A 16463-nucleotide genomic window follows, 5' to 3' on the forward strand; every position below is an offset into this window, starting at 1 on the left:
TGCACTTGGCCATTCTTATTGCAAAGCCTGTGCTAACTAGTGTTGAACTGACACTCCTCTCCCCTCACCAAAATGGTAGAGCTTTTTAGATCCCTGTTCTTATGGGCTCGTTAAATGGAAAGAGTTCTTCATTCCTTCACTGTCTCTGCTAAGCTGTTTGCTGAACACGAGCAGCCCTCCCTGGGTTACTGCTGGTCTAAAGCTCCTTCTACTAGAATTTGAGGCATATGGCCTGAGGTTCAGGAGCAGCTACCTCTGCATAGACCCTTTGTGTGGAAAAGCTACACATGGAATTAGAAAGAAGGTATGTATTTTTATGTATTATACGAGTGCCTTAGTTCCTCCTCTCTCCACCAGTGGGACAGACACACTTCTCATCAAGAGAAAAACTTCTAACCGTCACCCACAAGGACAAAGGCCTAGTCTGTGATACAGGGTTAGGTTGATGCAAGACAGCTTGTTAACTATGGAAACGGCTACATTTAAATTTCACTCCTGCCGGTGTAACTGCCCAGCTACGCCAATTTAATAACTCCACCTCCATGAGAGGCATAAAGTCAAGGTTGATATAGTTAGGTGGATGCAGAGTCAATGTAGATGCTGCGTTGCTTATGTCATCTGTTACTGGCTTTCAGGAGCCTTCCTGCAATGCCCCCCACTGACAGTACAATCAATACAAGCACTCGTTGTGAGGACGCACACCGCCGACACAAGGAGCAATGTGTAGACATATACTAGCGACGTAATTGTGCTGGTGGCTGTATGCCGACGTAAGTTATGTCAACTTAATTTTGTCGTGTAGACATGGCCTTAGTACACTTCCCCTACCGCGCACACATCCATAAAATATGAACACCTTTAATGAGAAGTGAAGTATGCCTTTTTTAACAACTAGTGGGTGGGTATGTACTAAAAAAATGAAGCCAGTCTGTTCCTTAACTGTACAGGGCACCCTAATGGCTAGAAACTTGCCCTGGAGATACTCCTAGGGTGGTTCTTAATTAAAATGACTTTCCAGACCATGATTTAAATGTTAGGAGCCACTTTTCATCTTCAGAATGCTTTACAATAATTCTTACACTATAGATGAGGTAGGTTAACCTTTTTCTGAGTTTTTTTAAAAAACAGGGAAACTGAGGTATATCACTGTGATATGGCCAAAGTAGCGGAGAATGTCCATGGCAGATCCAGACTTAGTACTTGTGACTCCAGTCCTGTACCTGGTTCCTCTTTTCAATACTTAGTCATCTTTCTGTCAAGTATTATTTACATAGCCTGGCATTCAGCTCTAGAGCTAATGCCTGAGTTCTTTCCTTAAAGGCACACATGATACACCTCAAAGCAACAGGCACCAGAATAGGCAGCGTTGTTATGTGGGAAGGGAGAATGTGCTACTGTTTGTGTTTAATGGAAAGGGTGTCTGTCTGAACGGTGAGGGTAGGAATGGAATGATGATGAGCAAAATTCTCCAAGTGCTTAAGACTCCCACTGTAACTCACTTTGCCTAAGTCCCTTTATATTCTGCTGAAAGAGAACTGAATGGCAGCTAGTGTACGTTCATTTGCATTTACAGTAGTGGCTAGAGTCTAGCTGGGTGAATAATTCATGTTTCAGTTCACTTGGCTGTTTTGATGTAAAAAAAAAAAAAGAGGAGGCTGCTTGAACTGAATTTGAAAACTGAAAAAATGTTGCTGAACTGAAATCTGTTTTGGGTTGAATGAAGCATGTCATTTGACCTGAAACAAATGTTTTGGGGCCTTCTTAAAGGGCTAGGTTCACAAAACAAACAGAAGAGCAAGAGGCGGTGATGCCTTTCTTCTGTTTTGTGAATGGCATCTAAGCCGGAGGGGGGAATCGTGTGAATTGGGGTCAATCAGTATTGCATTTTTTAAGCAAATAATAGTGTTAATTTTTTTTGTCCAGCTGTAATCTAGAGCACCTGACCAACATCACATCCCCTTTGTGCTAGGTGCTGTACATACATATTAGGAGATGGTCCCTGCCCTGGAGAGCTTACAGTATGAATAGACCAGACAGTGGTGGAAAGGAAGTATTGTTATCCTCCTTTTTACAGTTGATTAACCGAGGCACAGAAAGGTTAAGGGACTTGGCTAGAATCACAGAGGAATGTTTGGGAGGAGCTAGGAATTGAACACAGATTGACGGATTCCCCGTTTATTTTTCCTCTCATTAGTTATTTGTGGAGCTGCATGTTTGCCATCGGGGTGGGGTGGGGGTGGGGGTGAGTCAGATACTGTTTGGTTTATTTTTCTCCATGGGTCCATGATGTCTCTGGGAAGCCTCAGGGTGCAGGAGCCCCACTGAAGGGTGAGTGGGTGATGGGCTCACTCTGCAACCTCCCCCAGGCTCTCTCAGCCTTTGGGGGTAGCCCCAATCCTCCCCCAAGGGCCTGACATCCCCTAGGGCCAAGACCCAACACCACCACTCTAAGGCGACCAGACAGCAAGTGTGAAAAATTGAGACTGGGGGGTAATAGGAGCCTATATAAGAAAAAGACCCCAAAATTGGGACTGTCCCTATAAAAGCAGAACATCTGGTGACCCTACACCACTCTGACATATCCCCTCAGTGACTTTAACATTTCTTCCTAAACCTGAGACTTTTTTACTAAATGTACTGTGAGCATGCTGTGATTTTTTAAATTTGTTTATTTATTTTATTTTTTTTATTTTGTCAAAAAACACCATGACAAATCTGTAGCCCATGTTATTTGGGGGGCAAGAAAATCTTCCTGGCCTCTAGGAAGGAAGAGACCCCAGGGTGGAGTCAACATTTTCCACGTTATCCGTTCCCAGTAGGAGAGGAGTATACGAATTCATGTCAAACGTCGAACTCCCAATTTTCCTCCATCTGCCATATTTCTTCCACCTCTCAATGCAACTGTAACAGATTAATATAGATACAGGCATAGTTAACAAGATATGAGACAGCCTCCCACTTTCAGGAAATAAATCGAGGGAACTAAGATTTATGAGACTTATTTGCGTAATTTTTCATCTTCGGGGTTAAATTTTAACAAGGGCCTGTTGCATAATGAGGCAACCATTCACAGACAGGTCCTAAATTGATTGTCAAAATTGTGAGCCCGTTAGTTTAACCCCAGTGGTGCTGAGTATACCACATATTGGATAGCCAAGTAGCCATGTTTTCTCCAGGGTATCCTAGGCTCATCTTGGCTGCCTGCAATATGTAACTCAGTGGATTGGATTTTCCATACCAAACTGTATGTAGAGTGAATTTATATTTTGGCAGCAGGGAAGCAGTTAAATGTCACTTCTGTTTGCTGCTCTCGTGCTTAAATAAGTTCAGAAGGGGAAAATGTTGAGTGTGTTTTATTTTGGATTGAGCATCTAAAGTTGCTACGTTAGGGCTGTGTTCACCCATGGAATAAGTCCATATAACCAGCATTGACAATGGCTAGGCAGTGCTGGAACCCTTGCTTATTACATCAGTCAGAATCATCTCACTCCCCTATTTTTTCTTTCACCCGATACAGAGATAATAAACTCTGTGGGGCGGGGCGGGGGTCATCTTTTTGTTAGGAGTGTGCAGGGGGGCAGCCCTGATTCCCCCACTGCTACCACAGTGCAAATAATGGGAGTTCTGTGCTCACTGCATATAAACTGTTATCTGTTGTGTCTCTGACACAAACCGGGGCTAGTTACTGTCAGCTCTTCACAGACAATTCTCCCACCGCCTGGCCCCACTACGTACCAATAAACGATGGCATAGTTGATGATCGAGAGGAGGAGAGCACCTAGATAGTGCCAGCTCAAGCACATGGTGAAGAACATGACGTTTTCATGATCAGTCTGGTCCCAGCCTGGCCCTCCCCATGGTGGGTACAGCACAAATCCAATCTAGTTAGAAGAAGTGGTGATATGATGAGCAGGCCAGCTCCTCCAACACCCCATCCTCTCCTTTCTTACATGGCTTCAGTATCAAATATGCATGCACTGACCAAAGGCTCCTGATTGCACTATATGGTTTGGGTCCTGGCTATACAGACGACCCACCTATCTGGGGTACTAACAGTATAGTAATGGGGGAACTATCCAGTTTTTCTTTGTCTTCATAATACCCCTGTGAGATAGGGAGGTATTAATATCCCCATTTTACAGTTGGAGAGTTGAGGCACAGAGGCAGCAAGTGACTTTCCCAAGATCACACAAGTAGTCTGGCAGAGCAGGGGATTGAATCCAGGTTTCTCAAGTCCAAGGCTGGCACTTTAATCACTAGCCTATCCTATTTTCTCAATGCACCAGCTTGTCATCTGAAATCTGATACACTTGTCCTGACTGTCCTTACCTTTGAATTTAGTCAGAAGGCGGCAGGACTTAGGTTCTAGCCTCTGGAATTTGCTCTCCCTGCTTGTCTGACAGAGCCCAAAGCTGCTGACCTTGAGGGCACAGTGCAAGACTTGCTTGGCTTCTAGATGAGTCCTGATTCTATTAAGTTGTGAGTGCTATAATGTGCAACAAAATTACCAATATTCCGAGGCTGAGCCACTCTTAGCCTTACAAATGTGTGTGTTTGGTTTTTTCCCACCAAATCAGAGGTAATGTTTGAAGAACCAATGCGTACAATTATAACCTGGAGGGAGAACTGCTGTAACCTGGAGAGCTGTTAGTTGTGCTAGTTTTAGGATATTAGAAAGAGCCAGTCAGGCTGAAAGTACAGAATAAGAATTACAAACCTGCAAGAACCAGGATCCTTGGAGAAGGAACATGGCAGTCCTTAAGAGCTCCAGGACTGGGTGATCTCGCACGAACACTTCCAGAAGGGAGCAAAGGGCACCACCACATATGGCAACCAGCATCAGTGAGTGGAGGTGCTGATCCAGTGGGGGGCGGTGATGGGCATGAAAATAAAAGAGAAAACCTACCAGAAGTCAAACCAAATTGTGCTAATGCTGCTTAAATGGTTAGTGATGAACTGGACACCAAGAACCAACCAGTGACCCTGGAGCCTAGGTTGTGGCTGATTGAAGAAGAAATTTCCTTACTTTGGGCACATGCAACTGCTTTTAAAGGAAAAGGTGTTTGCTACATATTTGGGTCTGAGTGCAGATCGCAGAGAGGACCTATTGTTCTGAAAGGAGATGTTGCCACTTAAAAACTCGAGGAAAGCAAGTAAAGGAAAACTTTCTGGGGAAAGTCAGGTCCTAGTGTCCAAATGGCTGAGGCAAACAGTCTATTCCCAGTTGACTAGACAAGTCACTGGTAAGTGACTGTTGGTAAGTCAGCTTGTGTGAAGTACCTTTCTTCCTGTAAATAACTGACTGTTCTGAATCTCAGTGTTTTGGATAGAGCTTTGTCTTTTTTTCTTCTAGTGCCAATGCCCGAGTTTCTGCTCATTCTTTGAAAATGTCTCATTCCTTTTTTTTTTCTTTTGATGATGAAACTATGCCCATGTGCCCAGAGATTTTCCAAGTTTCTCTCTTAGCCATTGATTTGAAACAACGAGCCAGTAGCCTTCCCTGAAATGAAAGTCTCAAGTGAATAATTTACAAATGAGAAGGATTTTATGATTGTTTAAGCCACATAGGCCTGGTCTACGCTTAACATTTAAGTTCACCTAGCTATATCGCTCAGGGATGTGAAAAAATTCACACCCCTGAGCACCATAGTTAAGCCAACCTAATCCCCAGTGTAGATGTGTCTAGGTTGATGGAAGAATTCTTCCATCGACCTGGTTGTTGCTATGCGGGAGGTGGATTACCTAAATAAACAGAAAAACCCCTTCTGTCGATGTAAGAAGCATCTATGCTACAGCAGCATAGCTGCAATTGTGCCTCTGTAGTGCTTGTAATGTGGACATAGTCATGGTGTTGCTGATGGATCAGAAGAGTTAACAGGATTTTGAAACAAACCTCTAAGAGACAGATCCCCAAACTGTGGGTCTACCTCTCCTGGGGGGGAGGTACAGAGGAATGTTTGGAGGGTGCGTCGAGGCCTGAGCCAGCCCCCACAGAGTGGAGGGGAAGGAGCACCACCCTGCTCCACTTTCAGCTCTCCTCCAGCCCCAGCTATGGCCACAGCCTGGTCAGTACTCTGCACCTGGCCCCGATCCCAGCCCCTGGCGTCAGCCCTGCCCCTAGTCCCCTTACGCCTGTCTGCATCCCCTCCCCCTGGGAGCTGCAGCCCCACTTGGGGGGGCACAGATGGGGTAAGAGGGGCATGACCCCAAAAAGTTTGGGGACTGCTGCTATAAGAGCTTCTGACTCATCTATTGCTATAGAGGAAGAACTGAAAGACTGACCCAGAGGACATGAATGGAGGCTGATAAGAGTTCAAGAATCTCACTCTTGAATATTACATTCAAGTAGAGCGCCAGGAAGACTTAATCTAACCATTCCTGGTTTATTTTTCACCTCTTTTATCTCTAGTAAATGGTGTGAATGAAGGAGGGATATTTTCAATAAGTGGTGTGAGGCTCACCTACACTCCTAGTACTTTAGTCTCCCTTCCCCTAAGAGAAGGATGAAACATAAAAAATCTAGGCTTTCAAATATTTGGTGACAGGACCCTCTTGAAGCTGGACACTGCTGCTTTGAATCCAACATATCCAAGTGCCATTCAGAGCCATTTTACAGTGGTGGGTAAGATAACATCTGTGATTCAGAACTGAGTTGGCTTTGCCTGCTGCGATACTGTCTACTCAATTTTTAAGGGGCAGAGAGAAGCCCTGCTAAATATTTCCATACAAAAAAGCCTCTCATCGCCCATGTGCTGTGGACTCTTCTTCTGCTTAAAGAATCTGCCTAAAAGTTAATGTGTGGGCATAAAAGTTTGTCTACGCTACTGGTCAGTGTCCCTGTATGCTTAATCATGTATTGAAACTCAGACAATGCCCAGCATATAAGGTGCGCTACAAGAGATGATTAAACAGTGTTCAGCGTGGGTGACAGTATAGGTAAACTGCTTTTCTTTTTATCCCAGGTGATGGGCACTTAGCAGCCCAGTTATGTTATTTCGGCTGCCGCAGCCATTTGTCGGTAGTGCTGTTGCTACTAACCTTCAACAAACAGTGCCTGGGAGAGCATGAAGCGATCCAGCCCTGGGGGCAACCCAAGTGGGAGCGGCATGAGAATATCCACTAGGCCAGCGAGGCCATAGGCGAAGTACATGGTTCCATGTATCCAGGTCAGCAGGTCCACCCAAATGTGATCCTGGGTGTAGAGATGCAAATGGGGGCCCTCGGGAGTAAACTGTCCAGCAAGAATCCCTATCCAACAGGAAAAGGGCAGGTGTGAAGGAAGAACAGGATCCAAGTCACTGAGAAAGCAACTAGCGTTTCACCACCTTTCTACTCTAGGTTTGGCACATAGGTGAGTAGAGGATCAGAATCTGGGTGCTATGCAAGGATCCCTTTACCCCAGCCTTCCAGCTCTGCCTGTGGCACCCCCCCACCCCACCCCTTTGCACTGAGAGCAAGGTGCAGCTGCGACAGAGGTAAGTACTTTTAGTTTAACCTAGATGTGACATGGAGTATGCACTACTGCAGGGCATAGTGAGATCTCTTGTCATAAATCTGCAAATGATTTACAGCGCATCCGTCTTCTTTTAGCTTCAGAAAGATCTATTACTATTCAAAAGCCCAGCATGGCTTAATTACGAACTTTAAGTGGAGGACAGAGCAGGCTATTGGAGCCTGCTGAGCAGAGACTGCCTGCTTTCCCATGGCCTATAGCTAGGGCCCTACCAAATTCACAGTCCATTTTGGTCAATTTAACGGTCATAGGATTTTAAAAAATCATACATTTCATGATTTCAGCTATTTAAATCTGAAATTTCATGGTGCTTGTAATTGTTGGTTCCTGACCCAATAAGGAGTTGGTGGTGGGGGAGTCACAAGGTTATTGTGGGGGAGGTTGCGGTACTGCTACCTTTACTCCTATGCTGCTGTTGATGGTGGCACTGCCTTCAGAGCTGGGCAGCTGGAGAGTGAAAGCTGCTGGTTGGGAGCCCAGCTCTGAAGGCAGCGCTGTCACCACCAGCAGCAGCACAGAAGTAAGGATGGCATGGCATGGCATGGTATTGCCACTCTTATTTCTGCGCTGCTGACAGCAGAGCTGGGCCCTCAGCAGCCACCACTTTCTGGCTGCCTAGCTCTGAAGGCAACAGCGCAGAAGTAAGGGTGACATAGTATGGTATTGCCACCCTTACTTCTGCGCTGTTGCTGGCATGAAGCTATCTTCAGAGACGGGTTCCTGGCCAACAGCCACCACTTTCCGGCCGCCGCTCTCCAGCTGCCCAGCTCCGGGGTACAGATGTAGGGACCAGCATGAGAACCTCTAAGCTTAATTACCAGCTTAGACCTGGTTTTACTGCCACCACCCAAATCCTTTAAGAGTTATTTGGGAAACTCGGGGTATGTCTACACTACGGCATTATTCCGATTTTACATAAACTGGTTTTGTAAAACAGATTATACAAAGTCGAGTGCACGTGGCCACACTAAGCACAATAATTCGGCGGTGTGCGTCCATATACAGAGGCTAGTATCGATTTCCAGAGCGTTGCACTGTGGGTAGCTATCATGTAGGTATTCCATAGTTCCCGCAGTCTCTCCTGCCCATTAGAATTCTGGGTTGAGATCCCAATGCAAAAACAGTGTCACGGGTGATTCTGGGTAAATGTCGTCACTCAATCCCTCCATGAAAGCAACGGCAGACAATCATTTTGTGCCATTTTTCCCTGGATTTCCCTGGCAGATGCCATAGCATGGCAACCGTGGAGTCTGTTTTGCCTTTTGTCACTGTCTCCATATGTGTACTGGATGCTGCTGACAGAGGCGGTACTGCAGTGCTACACAACAGCTTTCATTTGCCTTTGCAAGGTAGCAGACAGTTACCATCTCTATTGCACCATCTGCCGTGCCATCGTAAATGGGTGATGAGATGACAATTATCAGTCGTTCTGTACCGTCTGCTGCTGTCATGCGTGCTCCTGGCTGGCCTCGCTGAGGTCGGCCGGGGGCTCATGGACAAAAATGGGAATGACTCCCCAGGTCATTCCCTTCTTCATATTTTATCTAAAAATAGTCAGTCCTGCCTAGAATATGGGGCAAGTCTACTAGAGAACCAGAGAGCACAGCTACTCCGTGTCAGAGCCCCAGAGATCCCTCAGAAATGATGAGCTACATGCCATTCTAGGGGGTACCCCTGCAACAACCCCACGCATTGCTTCCCTCCTCCCCCAACCCTCCTGGGCTACCATTGCAGTGTCCCTCCATTTGTGTGATGAAGTAATTAAGAATGCAGGAGTAAGAAACATTGACTTTTTAGTGAGATAAAATGAGGGGGAGGCAGCCTCCAGTTGTTATGATAGTCCAGGCAGGACAGAATCTTTTCTTTAGACATGAAAGTGGGGGGCTAATAGAGTTCAGCCTCCTGTAGCTATGATGAGGATGGTTACCAGCTGCTCTGTACCATCTGCCAGGAATGACGAGAGTCATTCCCATTTTTACCCAGGCACCCCTGGCCGACCTCACCAAGGCCAGCCCAGGAGCACTCACGGGCTGATGATGATGATGGATAGCAGTCATATTGTACCATCTGCCACCAGGAAGGGGATGCTGGTGTTCAGCGCTGCATCACCCCGTCTACCAGCAGCATGCAGTAGACATAGGGTGACATTGAAAAAAGGCAAGAAATGTTTTTTTCCCTTTTCTTTCGGGGGCGGGGAAGGGTGTAAATTGACAACATATACCCTAAACCATCTGGGAAAATGTTTTTGACCCAGGCATTGGGAGCTCAGCCAAGAATGCAAATGGTTTTTGGAGACTGCGGGGACTGTGGGATAGCTGGAGTCCTCAGTACCCCCTTCCTCCCTCCATGAGTGTCTGTTTGATTCTTTGGCTTTCTGTTACGCTTGTCACACAGCACTGTGCTGTGGCCTCTGTCTATCATAGCCTGGAGATTTTTTCAAATGCTTTGTCATTTAGTCTTCTGTAAGGGAGCTCTCATAGAACAGATTTGTCTCCCCATACAGCGATCAGATCCAGTATCTCCCGCACAGTCCATGCTGGAGCTCTTTTTGGATTTGGGACTGCATTGCCACCCGTGCTGATCAGAGCTCCACACTGGCCAAACAGGAAAAGAAATTCAAAAGTTCGCGGGGCTTTTCCTGTCTACCTGGCCAGTGCATCCAAGTTCAGATTGCTTTCCAGAGTGGTCACAATGGTGCACTGTGGGATACCGCCCAGAGGCCAATACCGTCGATTTGCAGCCACACTAACCCTAATCCGACATGGCAATACCGATTTCAGCGCTACTCCTCTCGTCGGGGAGGAGTACAGAAACCGGTTTAAAGAGCCTTTTATATTGATATAAAGGGTCTCATTGTGTGGACGAGTGCAGAGTTAAATCGGTTTAATGCTGCTAAATTCGGTTTAAACGCGTAGTGTAGACCAGGCCTCTGTCTACCTTCCCCCCAGACTATCTCCCTCTCAGTAGCCTTGAGAGACTTCTCCACCAAGTTCCTCGTGAACACAGATCCAAACCATTGGATCTTAAAACAAGGAGAAATTAACCATTCCCTCTCCTTTCCCCCCTACCAATTCCTGGTGAGTTCAGATCCAAACACCTTGGATCTTGAAACAAGGAAAAATCAATCAGGTTCTTAAAAAGAAGGCTTTTAATTAATGAAAGAAATGGAAAAATAATCTCTGTAAAATCAGAATGGAAAATAACTTGACAGGGTAATCAGATTTATAGAGCCCAGAGGAACCCCCTCTAGCCTTAGGTTCAAAGTTACAGCAAACAGAGGTAAATCCTCTTAGTAGAAAGTAACACAAGTGGAGAAAACAAAAATAAAACTAACACGCCTTGCCTGGCTGTTACTTACAAGTTTGAAATATGAGAGACTGGTTCAGAAAGATTTAGAGAGCCTGGATTGATTGTCTGGTCCCTCTTAGTCCCAGAACAACCCCAAAACAAAGAGCACACAAACAAAAGTAACTTGAGGGGGATCAAAAGATCTTTGAAAGTATCTTGTCCCCTTATTGGTCCTTTGGATCAGGTGTCAGCCAGGTTACCTGAGCTTCTTAACCCTTTACAGGTAAAAGGATTTTAGTGTCTCTGGCCAGGAGGGATTTTATAGTATTGTACACAAGAGGGCTGTTCCTTTCTCTTTATAGTTATGACAGCAGCGCAGAAGTAAGGGTGGCAATACGATGACCCCCCCTAAAGTAACCTTGCAACCCCCCTGCAACTCCCTTTTGTGTCAGAACCCCCAATTTGGGAAATGCTGGTCTCCCCCGTGAAATGTGTATAGTATAGGGTAACATCATACAAAAGACCAGATTTCACAGTCCGTGACTTGTTTTTCATAGCTGTGAATTTGGTAGGGCCCTATCTATAGGAGAAAACTTATTTGGTGCTCGTTATTCTTACCGACAAGTGTGGGTGCTGACACGTTGGCCAGCTGGGGGAGTGACACACTGCTACTAGCTGAAAGGAAGGTAATGAGCTCCAGTCCTTACCCACTAGAGCAATGATAACTCTGCCCATCCCTTCCAGGAGCTCCAGATACTGGTACCACTTATTTTTGCTGATGTTTTCATTCTCCCTCTGCATGAGATACTTGATGGGATATTTCACAGACCACAGGACCCCAACTGTCAGGAAGTAGCACCCTGGCAGGGCATGACCTTCAAAGCTTTTCATCCCTGAGTGTCGTGAAAAGAGAAAACAATCAGTGTTCATGCTGGAAAGCAAATGAGATTTTCTGATGCTCTTAATTACAGAGCTAACTATGAGTTGTATTGTATTACAGCATTTATAACTGGCCAGCAAAATGAGCAATTCTTCCCAGCCTATTCATAAAGGGCTGATTGTTTTTCAAAAGTCCTGAGCACCTACAGAGCCTGTTGATTCCTTTACCCACCCAGGTTTGAAAATTTGACTTCAGTAATCAGGATTTATTGTGTAGGAATAATACTAATTCCCAGCTCAATCTTTTCCTCTTTTTTCTGAGATCCTAGGTAGGTTTCCAGACAAGGTGATCATAGAGAGTAAAAGGTCACTGGCTTTGGAAAGGATTGTATTTAAAATTGTTTATGGGGACTTTGGCTCTGAAGCCAGAATGGGGTATGGCTTTGCAGGTGGCAATTATTTCACGAGAAAGAGGCTCTTATGATGACTGTTTTCTATGCCTGTTTCTAGGACTGATGTTTTTCCAGTGATGTGGAAGAGCCAGTGAATAATGAGGTGACAACTTGTATTAGTATTATATATTATAGCCAGTGTAGGTAGGACTGTGTACAGTTAAGGTTGTTCCAACACTTCCTATTTATAAGACCCTGTTTTCAATTGCTTATAAATTTGCCAGACTTTAATAGTTTGAGCTGAAATTTCCCATGCTAGATGTCTGCCTCAAGCCAAATTTTTGGGGAAAATTTCAGCTAAAACAGCTAGGCCATTTTTGAGAACAAGATTAGGAAAAAACACATTTTGTCCATCTTTAAAAAAAAATAATCTTAAACTGTTTTGTTGAGAAGCTGTAGTTCCCCCATAATTTGGAGCAAGTCCTTGAAATTTAGTGGGGAAGAGGTGGGTGGTGGCTATGGTGCCAGGGATATGCCTTTTGGGCATCCCTGTGAAAATTTATCCAAATTAGCCCAAGTTAGAAGTCTCTGGAAAACCTCTGTTCGCACACATGCAACAGAGACTTGTTAGAATCTAGCAACTAAACTCTCCAAAGATTTCCTGTATGCAGAGCACATGCCATCCCCTCATAGCTCGTAGTGCTGAGTAGACTATATTCTGTTCCCAAAGAACCACTGATCATGTGTTGTCTTTGGGGCAGCCAGCTCTGGGCTGGACTTTCCCTTCAACTGCTCCTCGGCCTCCAGGGGTGCTGTGGTGCCAGGTACCAGAACTGAGAGCTTGTGTCCTTTTTAGGGGGTTCTTTTTACGTAGGTCAGGTGGAGGGGGAGAGAAAAATCGGCCATATTGTAAATCAGGAGTTTCCTGCTTAGGCAAGAAGAACAATAGTCTTATCTGACCATCTTAGTTTCTATTCTTGGAGAAATGAACGTCTCACTCATCTGTGGGTCCTTAGACAAAGCATCCTATACAAAGTCAATTGTTTTTTTAGGATATGTCTACATATTTCCCTGTATGTCTACTTATTTCTCCACAGCAGGGAGTCTCCGAGCCCATACAGGCTTGGGCTTGCAGTACGGCACTAAAATAGCTTTGTAGGCATTGCTGCTCGGGCTTTGAAGCCTGGGGCAGAGGGTGGATTTCGGATCCCCAGTTCCAGTCCAATCCTGAACATCTGCAGTGCTTTTTATAGTGCCATAGCATGAGCCCCTGTAGACCTGGCCTCAGAGACTCAATGCTGCAGGGGTTTTTGTTGTTGTTTTTTTTTAATCACATACATAGCCTTGTTGTTGTCTTTACTTCCTAGGTGGCGTTCAGAACTAGGTCGGTGCATCGTATTTTTGAGTAAACAGATGAGGATAGTTTCTCTGATTTTTGAGGGCAAGGAAGAATTAATAGTTATTAACTATTGCAGGCCTTTTTGTCACCTGTACCTCTGTCATTCCATTGGGAGGAAACCAGTGAAGAGCTTACCAAGTGTTTTTACAAAGCAAAACCCAGCCAGAGAGCAAGCTCATGCAAGTCACCCTGGAACAGCCAATAGTCTGCTGGCTCAGCACTCACCTGGGAAGGTGGAAACTCTGGTGCAAGTCTCTGGTTTGCATCAAGCGAGGTCTCTCACAGCTCAGGTGAGTGCCTACGCCTCCAAGCTATTGGTGGGTGCGCCTGTCCTAGCTCAAGGAATAGGCATTTTCCGTTGAAAAACCGCTATAGAAAAATTCCCAGTCCTCTCTAATAATAATAATACCTCTGAGCAGTGTTTAAAAAAACAAAAACAAAAACCAAAAACTTATCTGAACTCATTAGTTTTCCAGCTAGCAGTTGAGTTATATAAAAATTGTCATTACTGGGTTGTTTGGTAATCTAGCCTTGCTATTGTAATAACCACGTCAAACTCGTATGACTACTGTTTTGCAATGTTGCGTATTATTTAGCAGAGATGATTATAGCAGCTTTTCTGAAGTCTGTAAGATCAGAACCAAAGTGCCCTTATCAGAAGGAAAGTTGGAGCTGTGATGCTTTAGAGATTTTACTTGTCTGATATAATGAACCTGCACCAGATCTTTAAAGACTGGGTCCTTATTCATAATTTATTAAGTGCAATGTTTAAAGATCTAAAAATCCCCCTCTGATGGGTTCTTCATCTGCTCACTCCTGTGATCTCTGCACTGGTATTCCCATCACTAACCTCCTTGGCCTCTGACTAGAGTTTAGCCCATTAAAAAGCTTTGGTATTGCAAAGGGTCTAGACAGTATTCTGCATATTCATCTCCCCACCCCCTGTCTCTCTTCTAGGGTTTCATTCAACAAGGTGGAAGTGTCAGATTCTTTTAGCTAACTTAATAACTTCAAAGATATTTCTCTTTCCATCATTTATTGCTTGTAAACCTGAAGCAGAAGGAGGCTTAAAGTCACTTTTCCTGGAGATTGGGGGAGTTTTTTGATGGATCCAAAATATTGGTCATACTCTCCGTATCTTCCACCACCACATAGATTAACTCTCTGTTCTCATCCTCAATGCTATACGTTTGCTTAGGGGCTTGAGGGAGACCCCCCCAAGATACTGTGGGGAAGTGAGGAGAAGGCATGTAACTGCAGGAATCGCCGTGCCCCTGGACTCACTCCCCGGGTCTTTTCCCTCTCCAAGGACCTGCACTTCACCTCCTACCAGCAAAGTCTGGATAACAGACCATACAAAGCTTTGTGGTGTCCCCCCGTGACCACCTCCTTAGCATCCAAATGATGTTGCCCTCTCTAATCCATCATCAGTTTCCAGTCTGAATGGCCGGTCCCCACATAAGTACCTGACTATAATGATCAGTTGTATAGTTCCCATTGTGGAATGAGGAGAAGGAACTTACCTGTGCTGCCCACACCACGCTGCTCATGGTCTGTCCCCTTGGCTGCAGAAAGCAAGATGCATCTGTCCCCTCTTGATCTCGGGATGCTGTATGAGCTAGGGCAGGCTCAGGGTTGTTCCCCTGGTAATAAGGTGGAGAACAGACAGGAGCAGTTGCGTAAATGAATATTCCAAAGATCAAAATCTGTGGGTGTTCCCTTCTTTTGCAATATTTTATTCATATAACTGCTGAATCTTCTATAATCTCTTTCCCCACCTTCATGGTCTTTGTATTATTGAGATTTCCTCACATTGCTTCCCCTCCCTAATTTAAATGTCACTTGAATGTTCTAATTTTTTAATTAACCTCTTATCCTAATTTTCCTTTGAGGCATTAAAGAAAAGTTGGCGAACACATACTGCCTGTTGTTGATTTTTAACCTTAGAAATACCAGGAATGGTTTTGGTGGAGAATCTCTGGGAGGTCTCAGGTTTTTTTGTTTTTGTTTTTTTACTTGAGTGGACGGGGGGACTGAATCTTTAACCAATGTTAGTAACTGAAATTAAAGAAGGGATGACCATTTATTTTTGGTAACATTTTTTTTCCTGCAAGAATCAAGGTGAGAAGAGAGTTTAAACAGAAACTGCTTGGGTAATTGGCAAACGTAATAAGAAAGCATGGAAGAGAATGTGAGATTTGAGTATAACGTTTTGCCTAGTTTGAAAGACTTTTTAAAGCAAGACTGGTAAGACATAAATATCTGTGTGTTGGAAAACAGCAATCAAAAGCTAAGTTCTTTGATCATCCCCATGATGTGGCATCCATGCTAGGCCTGTACAAAGTGCCCTTATTTTACTGTGGAGTAGGGCAAGATGTACCCCTTGATGGCCCTACTTAGCGTTCCCGGCCCTCTCATCCTGACCCTCCTGTCCCCTACCTAAGCATGCTGCTCCACTACCCAAGCAGCTCACATCTCTCAGTCCTGCTTGGATTATCACTCTGCTGATCACCAGTCATAGAGACAACAAGGAGTCCGGTGGCATCTTAAAGACTAACAGATTGATTTGGGCATAAGCTTTCATGGGTACAAAACACCACTTCTTCAGATGCATCTGAAGAAGTGGGTTTTTTTACCCACAAAAGCTGAATTGGTATGAAGACTGCCAGCGAGAGTTGAATACAGCTAACGCATATGAATGGAGAATCCAGAAGAGACAATGGGAGCCCTGATGACTGAACGTTTCATGCCTAATGGTTGGGAAGCAGAGGCAGGCTGAACATGTGAACACCGCTGGGTTACAGCAAGAGACCAAGCAATGAAGAGTCAGGTCTCAGTGTTGACACAGAGACCGACTGAGACCCAAGATGGAAGAGCATGGCATTTTGGGACAATCACTGCTACCAATATGGACTGTGACTTGAGCATGGCTTTATCATCCCCAGGCTAAGAACTTCCAGTTGTTTAATCAATGCTAGCTTGTTTTGACGAG

The 16463-nt window shown here is 44.9% G+C and overlaps 1 protein-coding gene across 2 annotated transcripts in view; it reads right to left on the reverse strand.

Moving 5' to 3' along the window:
- Window positions 1–2716: 2716 nt before the first annotated feature.
- LOC115637289 (transmembrane protein 45B-like) overlaps window positions 2717–16463 on the reverse strand; it is a 32817-nt gene continuing 19070 nt past the window's right edge. For both annotated transcript variants that reach the window (XM_030538420.1, XM_030538419.1), the window contains exons 2-7: window positions 14995–15114; window positions 11509–11694; window positions 7039–7248; window positions 4718–4902; window positions 3736–3881; window positions 2717–2901 (exon numbers count right to left, since the gene is read on the reverse strand). In XM_030538420.1, coding sequence (XP_030394280.1) covers window positions 2760–2901; window positions 3736–3881; window positions 4718–4902; window positions 7039–7248; window positions 11509–11692 — 867 coding nt within the window. In that variant the 5' untranslated portion in view covers window positions 11693–11694; window positions 14995–15114 and the 3' untranslated portion in view covers window positions 2717–2759. The remainder of the gene's footprint in view (window positions 2902–3735; window positions 3882–4717; window positions 4903–7038; window positions 7249–11508; window positions 11695–14994; window positions 15115–16463) is intronic.

Source organism: Gopherus evgoodei, chromosome 19 (genome assembly GCF_007399415.2).
Source record: "Gopherus evgoodei ecotype Sinaloan lineage chromosome 19, rGopEvg1_v1.p, whole genome shotgun sequence".
In the NCBI taxonomy this organism is placed as follows: Eukaryota; Metazoa; Chordata; order Testudines; family Testudinidae; genus Gopherus; species Gopherus evgoodei.